Source organism: Rutilus rutilus (genome assembly GCF_951802725.1).
Source record: "Rutilus rutilus genome assembly, chromosome: 15".
Taxonomy (NCBI): domain Eukaryota; kingdom Metazoa; phylum Chordata; class Actinopteri; order Cypriniformes; family Leuciscidae; genus Rutilus; species Rutilus rutilus.
Genome location: NC_140220.1, coordinates 36,728,755 through 36,740,772, shown reverse-complemented (window position 1 = coordinate 36,740,772; position 12,018 = coordinate 36,728,755). Strand labels below are relative to the sequence as shown.

The following is a 12,018-nucleotide window of genomic DNA, read 5'->3' as shown; positions in this document are numbered from 1 at the left end:
AATGGCACAGTGCGACGACAAACACACGTGTGGCACATTCTCTCTGGTGTCAAAGCATTGCACTAGTCCCTATAGAAACACACACACACACACACACACACACACCCGTCTGCTGACGATGAGGTCGATGTCTCTGGGGTCATTGACGGCGAGGGTCATGAGGTCAGCGTTTAGGGTGCGAATCCTCTGGAACTGCAGGCGGATATAGCGTGCCGAGGTGAAGTTGAGCAACATGGGCGATGGATCATCCGCACTGGGACGGCCGTTTATGAGTGAGGTGTGAATCTGAAAGAAAACAAACATTCATTTATGAGTGAGTCCTTGAATCACTTCCTCAACTGTGGTAGTGCAGCAGTTAATCCTTTGTCTGTTCACACACATCAACCAATAAATACAATTATCAATGCAATCTATTGACAACCATAGAGTTGTTGCCAATGCAGCTCAAGGATGTGTGTGTGTGTGTGTGTGTGTGTATGTGTGCCCTTGTTTATAATCCATTGTGGGGACCAAATGTCCCCATAACAATAGTAAAACCTGAGATCACCTACATTGTGGGGACCAACCAGCGGTCCCCACTTTTCAAAAGGCTTATAAATCACACAGGATGAGTTGTTTTGAGAAAGTAAAAATGCAGAATGTTTCCTGTGATGGGTAGGTTTAGGGGTAGGGTTAGTGTAAGGGGACAGAATATACAGTTTGTACGGTATAAAAACCATTACGTCTATGGAGAGTCCCCACAAAGATAGTGAACCAGACATGTGTGTGTGTGTGTGTGTGTGTGTGTGTGTGTGTGTGTGTGTGTGTGTGTGTGTGTGTGTGTGTGTGCAGTACTGGGCTGTTTTTCTTGGGTTAATGATGTGTGCTAATTAGTGCTGTGTGAGTTTATGATGTCTGTTTTTAAAGAAGATAGAGCGACATTTGAGCCCAGGCTTGATCTCCCCACCCACCTCCCTCATTAGGATGGTACACACACACACACACACACACACACACACACACACACACACACACACACACACACACACATACACACACACACACACACACACACACACACGCAATACAGTTCAATATAGTCCTATGATCCGACAGCTGTAAATCTGACTTTCAGAAAACATACACACACACACACACATTAAAACTGCTGCTGTAGGAGAACTTCCATCTCATCTATCATGTGGGTGTTCATGTCAGCCTGCTGTTAGCTGTTGGATGAGCTAGCTAAAGTTAGCAGCTGTATTAATGCAATTCTACACGGTTTTGGTTTGTATGTAAATGTGCTCTGATATCTGTTTAAATGAGTGTATGTTTTATTATTGTGTTACACACACTCATTTAAACAGATATCAGAGCAATTTTTTTTATACAAAACCAAAAACATGCAAAATTATGCATGTTTGCGTTTGTGTGGGCTCTGAATGAGAGGGACACTGGAGTGTGTGTGTGTGTGTGTGTGAATATATTTTTCTCTTGTCTATTTTCTCTAATTAAGAATTACAACTAACGAGGTAACTCAAGATGCAGTCGAGCGAGACTCTGTGAGGTTCTCTGTCGCATACATTGAAACTCATTTAAAGAGAAAGTTTGCCCATAAAGCTCAACTCTGCCATCATTCACTCTCTCCCTCATGACATTCCAAACTCATATGTGTGCATTGTAGCGAAATAATTTCTATTAATTTCAAACATTTTACGTCTAATTATTTATTCTGTATTTATTAAGTAGTTAAGTAAAAAATGGAATAAGGTATGGTCAGATACTCATGTAATCAAACATCATGAGATTAGCCATTTATAACACAAGGTCAGAAAAGATGCGCAACGAAGAGTGGGTCATATAAACAATTTGCTTTTAAAATGTGAAACTTATTGGATTTCTACTTTGTACACAGTATCACCTAATGGTCTTAATGGAGAGTTTAACATTCATCCTTTTCTTGAATGATTTATAATGGCTTTAATCACTCTTTGTTTGGATTGCCATAATTTGTTGCATTAAGGTGTTTGTTATTTGAACTTGTAGTTACGCTGATGTTTTCTCTTTCAGTTTAGTTTAATTGCTTGTTTTTTGCTCTATTGTTGACATCATTATGGTACTACAAGTGTATATATTGGCCACGTTCACACTGCAAAGTTTCAGGAGTGACAGCCGCATTTAAATACGTCATTGAATTATCATTCCACCAATCCCATGATGATTGACACCATGGTAACCATAGCAACATTCTGCCGTCTCATGTGTTTGGTCTCCGCTCTTCTGACCAAAGTAGTATTTCAGACTCTTGCCATGTCCATTTATTATAAGCGTTTTGGTGGTTGTTGTTTCAATATTATAGATTGGACTGCACTACTAGATGAGAACTGAACTGAGCTGGATGATGACATCACTGTTTTCTGCAGAACTGCTTTGTGGATGACATGAACTCATTTATAATTGGTGATCTTTACAATGGAAGTGAATCAACACTGAATTGACTTCAGCTGAACAATGACATTATGGACTTATCTAACTTTGGGGGATACGGTGAATAAGCTAAAGTCCCAAAATGTCGGCGTGTTCCTTTAAGCTTGGCTCATACAGTGATCAAGTTTATGAAGTTATTAAAGTGAGCAGGAGCAGGTCACGATATTATATGGATATAATATGCAGGTCATATGCAGGTCACGATATTATCACGATATGATAATTTAAGTTGAAAAAACTTAATTTCTTTAGGTGTTACCAATTGAAGTAATTTTTTTAAGTTGATCCAACTGTTCACTTTTTACAGTGTACATTAAGATGTTTATTTTATTACATTTTGTTTACTTGCGGCAGTAAGTTTCTCCCGAAATTTACCAAGAAGTTATCATTCCAGTGCGACACGCCGAGCTCCGTCTGTTCACTGAAGTCTGTGTGCTCTTTTTGTCTAATTCATAGTAAAATGGGAATGGAAATCTAAACCTCGATTAACATAATAATGAACTTAAAGAAAAAAAGTCAAATTATAAAACAGTACAGGATATGACCCCTTCAGAAGTCAATCATGGCATTAAAACCTTATTACGCCACTTAAGTTTCTTGACCCTTTAGTCCAGGTGTTTCTCACCTCGCCGTTCTCCAGAGGATGGATCTTAGAGTAGAAGGAGGTACAGATGACCTCCTCATCGTGTGTGTAGGACGGCGGGCCTGTTTTGGGGTTGATGTTGAAGCGGGTGATGCACTCGGTGTCTGTTATAGCGTAATACTGCCACGGCATGAATGTTTCACCGTCCAGAGAACGTTCCAGAATCCAGTTTCCAGGCCGAGGCGAGTTTGCAGCCTTCAGAATCACGTAAGCGATCTGGAAAACCTGTGTGTGAGAGGAGAACGTGGAACAGAACATTAATGGTCTATTAGCTATTAGTCTATTTTCATTTTATGAAAAAAGGTTGAACAAATTGCAACAGAAGCAAACTCAACTGATTTTGTATCCTCAATATGTCCTGAGTAAGGAAAAGAAGCCTCGAAGAATCCCATTAGGGGAAAGTTTCGAAAAAGACCCAAATATAGCCAAATATCTTTTTCTCACGTGAATAGAGTACAATTTTTTACATTTGGTATTTATGCAAATTAGCACATACGTAATTAGATTATGCACCGTTTGTCCATGTTAACAAACAATTAAAAAAAACTTGTAATACATTTTTTGTTTGTCTTGATGTAAGTAATCAACTCAGTCATTTTCATGGTGATATCTAAATGTTAGAATTTTTACCCTATTCACGTGAGAAAAAGAATGAATAGGCGTCTGATTTTTTTCCTTACTCAGGACATATTGAGGATACAAAATCAGTTGAGTTTGCTTCTGTTGCAATTTGTTCAAGGTTGACCCCCATTTTGGCTTAAAATGACTGGACTATATGATGTGTGATGAAGCTGGCAACAGACTCATAATGGATGAACTTCTAACAGGAGAACAGAAATGAAAGAGAAGATCTGAGAAAGAAATGAAAACTTGATTCCCATGATTTCACAGTCTTTTATTCAGCAGCAAAAGACTCAAGGCACATATGCACACACACACACACACACACACACACACGCACGGTGTGACACGTAAAACGCAGTCCCTGACAGGTTCTCGGCGGCCTTCAGAAAGCTTCAGGGCGCAGTGACATTTCAGCTTACCTGAAGAGCTGACCTGAATAAAAAGAAAACATGAGAAACGGGGGGGAGGAGAAGCTAGGCTGAAGTCTCTATTCATTTCTGTTACCTTTTTAGCTAACACTGCCCCATGAGGAACACACACACTCTTTCATCTCCAGCAGATAACAGGCTTATGTTACGTGTCTCACAGTGAAGCTCTGGACGCTGGTTCACGCAGCACAATGCTGTTTTGTGTGTTGTGTTCAGAGAGAGGTGAGGCAGGAGCGAATCAAGGACGTCTGAACAGCACAATCATCTGACTCAACTATGAAAGACACAGGGAACTGAAGGCCACGCCAGTAACACGTGTGTGTGTGTGTGTGTGTGTGTGTGTGTGTGTGTGTGTGTGTACACTTTATACACACTGTAACTCAACATGCACTAACATATACATATGTGACCCTGGACCGCAAAACCATTCACATGGGTCAATTTTCTGAAACTGAGATTTATAGATCACATGAGAGCTGAATAAATAAGCTTCCCATTGATGTGTGGTTTGTAAGGATAGGACAATATCTGGCTGAGATACAACTATTGAAAATCTGGAATCTGAGGGTGTAAAAAATGGCCTTTAAAGTTGTTCATTTATGTTGGCGATTGTGCTGCATTCACTCACACAAATACATGTTTTATATATTTACGGTAGGAAATGTACAAAATATCTTCATGGATCATGATCTTTACTTCATATCCTAAAGATTTTTGGCATAAAAGAAAAATCGAAAATTTTGACCCGTACAATGGATTGTTGGCTATCGCCACATATATAGTGTGTGTGTGTGCGCGTGCGTGTGCGTGTGTGTGCGCGTGCGTGTGCGTGTGTGAGTGAGTGAGTGTGGACAGTGTTCATGAAGACAACATCAGCCGCTGCCCTCAGGTGTTCATTTACCGTAGCGGTTCTCATGAGCAAAGGCCACAGATTTCATAGGAGACAAACAACCATCCCTGCAGTGTGTGACAGAGAGAAGAAGAGCTATAAAAAACATGTCATAACCCACAACCTGTCAGAAATGGCACGACTCAAACAGATGTGACTCCCTTATCTGACTGTGTGTGCTGGCCTCAAGACCTTGCTTCCTACACACACACACACACACACACACAGATATTTCCTCCTCACTCTTTCTCTCTCACACACAGATGACAGCGTATTCTCTGCGTGTCACATCTCTTCTGTCAAAGATTATTCTCAGAGGCTTCAATAACTTTCAGTTCAGATGAACAAACTCCAGCAAATGTTTAATAACGGGAAAGCCAGAAGGGTAAACACTCGGGAGCGAACATGTTGTTTTGCCATTGTCTAATTTTCCTGATATCAAACTGAATCCAGTATTATGTTGCATCATTTGACTGAACAAATTTCAACAAAAAAAATGAAATAATAATAATAATAATAATAATAATTTTCACCCATTTTTTTCCCCTAATTTCTTTCCATTCTAATTTATATATATATTAGGGATGCACATTTTGGAATTCTGGAGTGCGTGTATGAGTGAGTGTGTGTGTGTATGTGTGTGTGTGTGTGTGTGTGTGTGTCATGTGGGTGTGTGTGTGTGTCGTGTGTGTGTGTTAGAGTGTGTCGTGTGCGTTTGATTTATATTACATTGTGGGAACCAAATGTCCCCACAAGGATAGTAAAACCTGAGATCACCTCCATTGTGGGGACCAGCCAGCGGTCCCCATGAGGGGAATGGGTTAATAAACATACTAAATTATATTTTTTTGAAAATGTAAAAATGCAGAAAGTTTTCTGTGATGGGTAGGTTTAGGGGTAGGGTTAGTGTAAGGGGACAGAACATACAGTTTGTACTGTATAAAAACCATTAAAGGGGTGGTAAAATGCCCTTTTCACAAGATGTAAAATATATCTATGATGTCCCCAGAGTGTGTATGTGAAGTTTTAGCGCAAAATACCCCACAGATATTTTTATATAGCAAGTTAAAGTTGTCACTTTTTGAGGGTGAGCAAAAACGCACCGTTTTGTGCCTGGCCCTTTAAATGCAAATGAGCTGCTGCAGAGGGCGGGGTTTCAAGAGCTGGTGTGTTAGCGGCTGCTATTACCTCACGCAGACACACTAAAATGACAGAAACTGTTCTGCCTTTAATGTTAAAACGGAGTCAGACAAAGATGGAGAGACTCAAGAAGAAGTGACAACATGTAGAATGCAACAGGACGTCTCTGAATGGTTAGTTGATGAATTTATGTTGCTGATGTGGAGTTAACTATCTTCAATTAAGATATTCTGTCATGATAAATCTATAAATAGCTCGTATAGGAACTGTTGTGAGACGCACACAGAGTGACTTTCTATTGCATGTGAAAAGATGGATGCTAAAGTTTGAGCTGACTCACAAATGTACTCTTATACAACAACTTTTCCTCTTCTCAACATGGACTGCATGTTCCCGGGGGCGGGGTTTATGTAAATTCTAGGGTTAGTGATGTCACTAACCCAGGAGGAATGTCGTGTAGTCCCAACCAGCCATTTGTTGTAGTCCTTTTCTTTAAAAGCAAATATCTTCCTTTGCTTTGAACTTAGAGCATTGTAACTTTGCAGATGTTGTTTATGCTCAAACAGCAACATTACACACTAACTAAAGTTAGAAAAGTCAAATCATAATCAACCACCCCTTTAAGTCTATGGAGAGTCCCCACAAAGATAGTGAACCAGACATGTGTGGGTGTGTGTGTCGTGTGTGTGTGTGTGTGTTAGAGTGTGTCGTGTGTGTGTGTGTGTGTGTCATGTGGGTGTGTGTGTCGTGTGTCATGTGTGTGTGTGTGTGTGTGTGTGTGTGTGTGTTAGAGTGTGTCGTGTGTGTGTGTGTGTGTGTGTGTGTGTGTGTGTGTGTGTGTGCATCCCTTCTAAACCATACTTTTGGGACAAATTCGAAAGTGAGCTAAAGCTGACAAAGACTCCCAAAACCTCCATTTGGGGATGACCTCATTTATAAAAAATAAAAAAATATAAATATTTTTAGTTTTCTGATAGAATCGGGATGTGGTTTGAGACAACTGCACTTTTCAACGAATAAATATTTTCCATACGAAGTAAAATGTAGCTTAATTAGTTTAGTTGAGTCTCATCCCTGAGAGCTGAGGAGAGAACACCTGCTCCTCCAGACGTGTGCTTGTCAGTTGTCCATGATTTAGGAATGATGATGAATAATAATGGAGCATAAAATACCATAGTATGCTGGCCTTGCCAGAGAAAGAGAGAAGCCGTGAAAGTAAACATCATCTGCTCCAGATAACAGCTTTTAAATATTGTATTGTTGGTAACACTTTAATTTTAGGTCCAATTCTCACTATTAACTAGTTGCTTATTGTCATGCATATTACTAGGATATTGGCTGTTTATTAGTGCTTATAAAGCACATATTAATGCCTTATTCTGCATGATCATATTCTACATCCCTAAATCCACCCAATACCTAAACTTAAGAACTACCTTACTATCTATTAATAAGAAGTAATTAGGAGTTTATTGAGGCAAAAGTCATAGTTAACAGTTAATAATGAGAGTTGAACCCTAATCTTAAGTGTGACCGTATTGTTTATTACTCTTAATGAGACTGTAATTAGAGTAGCTTTACTAGTCAAACAATAGTTGAGGATTATTAATCTGTTAATAGGTTCAGCTGTCCACAATACATTCTGTCACAATTACGTTCAGTTTAGTTTGTCTGAGTTTCACTTTCATGGACTTTTATTTTGTTTATCATCCGTTTCCTGTTTCCTTGTTCCCAGTTTCCCACCAGTCGTTAGTTTCCATGGACACTCATTCAATCATCACAACTGTTCAACATTAAGCTCATCATCACTGTGTGTTTAAGTATGTCCGGTATGGTTGTGTGTTACACGCTGCGCTGTTTGCTTTATCCTTTTAGTTTGTTTTATTTCAATAAATTCCTTTCTTCTGGACCTTTTGAATCTGGTTCATCTTCCTGTGGACCTAAACATTACACATACCGTACACTTAGCCTTTTTATATTATATATGTACTTATTATTCCTATGTGGGTAACACTTTATAATAACTGCACGCTATTAATCATTAGTTAAGCATTACTAAACAGTTAATTAATCATTTATAAAGCATTAATAGACATTAATAAGCAGTTTATAAATACAGCTTTAAATGCTTTATTCTTGATTTTAAAGCATATCTATAATGTGTTTAATAATTGTATTTTCATACTTTATTAATGATCAATTTATCATTTCTAAATGAAGTATTGCATTATTTACACACCGGTTATTTAGGAGCTGTCAGTGGTTCATAAGATCACTTAGAAAGTGTAAGTAAATGATTAATAAACTGTTTAAATACATATCATTATTCAGACATATAGTAATAGTTACTTAGTGTGTTAATAAATGCTGTATTAACATGTATTTCTACTGTAATTCAGGGTTAATTCAGGCAGTTATAAAGCGTTTAGTAGCGGTCAGTTCACTATTTTTGTGAGCTCATCTAAAGTGAGGACTAGTTATGCCGTTATAAAGCGTTTATAAAGGAGATTTAAAAACTGTTAATATTTCTATGTTCTGAATCACTGTGTGTGTGTGTTTCCTTTTTCTGTTTAGAAGAAACTGAGTCTTTAAATCTCCTTTATAAATGATGTTTAGAAGAAACTGAGTCTTTAAATCTCCTTTATAAACGCTTTACAAGGCATAACTAGTCCTCACTTTAGATGAGCTCACAAACATAGTGAACTGACCGCTACTAAACGCTTTATAACTCCCTGAATCTACTACATTTACTTACTCTAAAGTGATCTTATTAATCAATGACAACACCTAGTTTGTAAATAATGGTAAATAATGTAACTGGTTTGTAAATAATGCAATACTTCATTTATAAACTGCTTATTAATGTCTATTAATGCTTTATAAATGATGAATTAACTATTTAGTAATGCTTAACTAATGATTATTAATAGCGTGCAGTTATTATAAAGTGTTACTCATATGTGTCATCTTATGAAGTGTTCATTGACAGAGCTACAGAGCTGCTTTGTTAGGCATGTGTTTGTACTATTTTGGCTCATTCCTCCAGGAATTTGCTCTAGTTTAGCTTACACTTACACTTGTCCACAATTATTTTAATAATGTTATAGACCCTCAAATGGACAGAGATCAGATGTTTGCCTGGCTCATTTGTTCCTATTTGTTCTCATATGTGCACCAGTCACTGTTCCCTCTATTTTAACAAGACATCAGCACAGCATACTGTACTTCACTGCAGAGATGAGGCATGAGCACTGAGATACTAACTTAATTGCCTGTAACATGACAATCTTTGTCTGTAGATGAACCACTTTCAATTTTGAGTAGTATATTTTTAACATAAGAGCGGTGCGTTAATTTGTAACTTGAATTGTAGTCTCGCACATTCACAGATAGCTAAAATAGCTAACATCTGCAATGCAAAATAAGGTGGATAGTTTGATAATGACATGTCAGTCTTAAAGGGTGATTTGACTTTTCTAACTTTAGTTAGTGTGTAATGTTGCTGTTTGATCATAAACAACATCTGCAAAGTTACAACGCTCAAAGTTCAAAGCAAAGGGAGATATTTGCTTTTAAAGAAATCGCTTTTTAAGGACTACAACAAACGGCTGGTAGAGACTACACGAGCTTCCTCCCGGGTTAGTGACATCACCAACCCTAGAATTTACATAAACCCCGCCCCCTGAACACGATTTATAGATTATCATTACAGAATATGCTAATCAATGACTAAAAGATAACTACACATAAGCTACATAAATTCATCAACTAACCATTCAGAAATGTCCTGTTGCTTCTACATGTTGTCACTTCTTCTTGAGTCTCTCCATCATTGTCTGACTCCAGTTTGAACATAAAAGGCTAAAAGTTTATGACATTCTCTTGAAGCTCCGCCCCCTGTGCCGGGAGCAGCAGCTCATTTGCATTTAAAGAAACAGACACAAAACGGTGTGTTTTTGCTCACCCTCAAAAATTTATTTGAATATTTTGAGCTAAAACTTCACACACACACTCTGGGGACATCAGAGACTTATTTTACATCTTGTGAAAAGGGCATTATAACACCACACAGGAACGGTCGCAGTTATGCCTCTGCTTTTATAAGGTAGGTTTGGTCTTTTGTGCAGAGCTCTAGAGGCCACGGTTATTGTCAGCATCTCTGTAGCTCCTTTAAAGTGATCATTGTTTTTTTTGTGGGTTTTTTTCTCAAATCGCATTGCAGTTTTTGTAGAGAAATCTGGGCAAATGTGTTTTCAAAGCAGTGTAGGTGGTTGGATTTCCACTTCCTGATAATTGAACCAAATGAGACATCCAAACATCTGGATACTGTTTTGTATTATTTTACCATTTCAGCATTTGTTTAACTTGGGGGATTTTATTTTCTCCATTTGTTCTCTTTACTGTGGGAAATTTATCCAGAAAATATTGTAATGATTCACAGACCAATACTTCTGTAAACAACATTTTGCTTTTAAATTTTGCATTTTTTAATATGGATTTTTTGTTGTTGCCTAAAAACAAACACTCAATTATCAAGCAAGATCTGCAGGTGACCCTTCAATAAACTCTGAACCTTTTTCTTACTGTTCCTCAACATGCACATCCAACAGGAATTTCAATGAACTGTCTGACTTTCTCTAAAATGCGCTCGTAAAAAGCCATTCAGTGCATGTGTGCGTGCGTTTGCACATGTGTATGTGTTTGTGCAGGGCTTTAGTGTGATTATTCACATTTCTAAAGAGTATTGAGGTCAGGTGAACATCTGCAGTGATTGGAACATCACACACACACACACACACACACACACACACACACACACACACACACACACACACACACACACACACACACACACAGTTTCCTACACTGAAGCACATGCACAATCATTAGACTGGAGCCTGAAAAACAACATGTGCAAATTTGTAAAGTCTAGAAAATGTGGAACATCTGCACATGTACAGTTCAAGCGGACTCTTCTAATGATGAAATGCATGTGTACTGTGCACAACACATCTAAAACATATTGCACATAAAGGAGTAGGACCAGCGTGTGCATATCAGCCCGCTGTTTATAAATAACCGTTTAATTCAATTGAATCAGTTTCCTCAGTTCAGACGCGTTTGCTCTAGTGCTGAATGGGAGACTGTAATGTGTTAGTGCACGTTTGTCATTGTGACGACAGGTTGTCAGGGAGTGAGTGATGGTAAGATGGCAGTCGTGGCCCGATGCTGTATGTGTGATTGCCGTCAGTAATTACACACCCTCTCGTCTGATTTATTAACTCTAAATGTCCTCTACAGCCCCTCTAATGAATACTCAAACCCTGTCACACTCATTTGTCTTCTATCTTGGCACCACCTTTCACTCTCTCTCTCTCTCTCTCTGTCACCGTGTTGCACTCATTGTCATATTCTTCAGCATAGAAGAACAATGCAGGAATTAAAGAGATAGTTCACCCTCAAAAGAACATTCTGTCATTATTTATCACCCTCATGCTGTTCGAAATAGAGTATGACTTTCTTCCTTAATTTTTTAGGTGAAAATTATTTGCCACATTTTTCCATATAATGAAAATGACTGAGAACTGGGGCTATCAAGCTCCATCATACGAGTCAGTAATATTTGTTTTTATGTTTTTGAAAGTCTCTGATGAAAAATACAGTAAAACGATGCATCTATGATCGTATCTAACATGAATCCTACACAATCATGCTTCAAACCGTTAAATCGTTGCTCCTTACTTCCCATCACTTCTATTTTTTATTTACAGTATATCCCATCTATTAATTTGCACGTCGCTCCTCATTCTGACCGGCCTGCACCCGGT

General features: G+C 38.3%; 1 protein-coding gene across 4 annotated transcripts in view; it reads right to left on the bottom strand.

Annotated features, from left to right (window-relative positions):
- Positions 1-12,018, bottom strand: part of lama2 (laminin, alpha 2) — a 220,791-nt gene that overhangs the window by 159,585 nt on the left and 49,188 nt on the right. For all 4 annotated transcript variants that reach the window (XM_084432101.1, XM_084432103.1, XM_084432104.1 and 1 more), the window contains exons 4-5: positions 3,092-3,334; positions 106-285 (exon numbers count right to left, since the gene is read on the bottom strand). In XM_084432101.1, the coding sequence (XP_084288227.1) occupies positions 106-285; positions 3,092-3,334 (423 nt within the window). The remainder of the gene's footprint in view (positions 1-105; positions 286-3,091; positions 3,335-12,018) is intronic.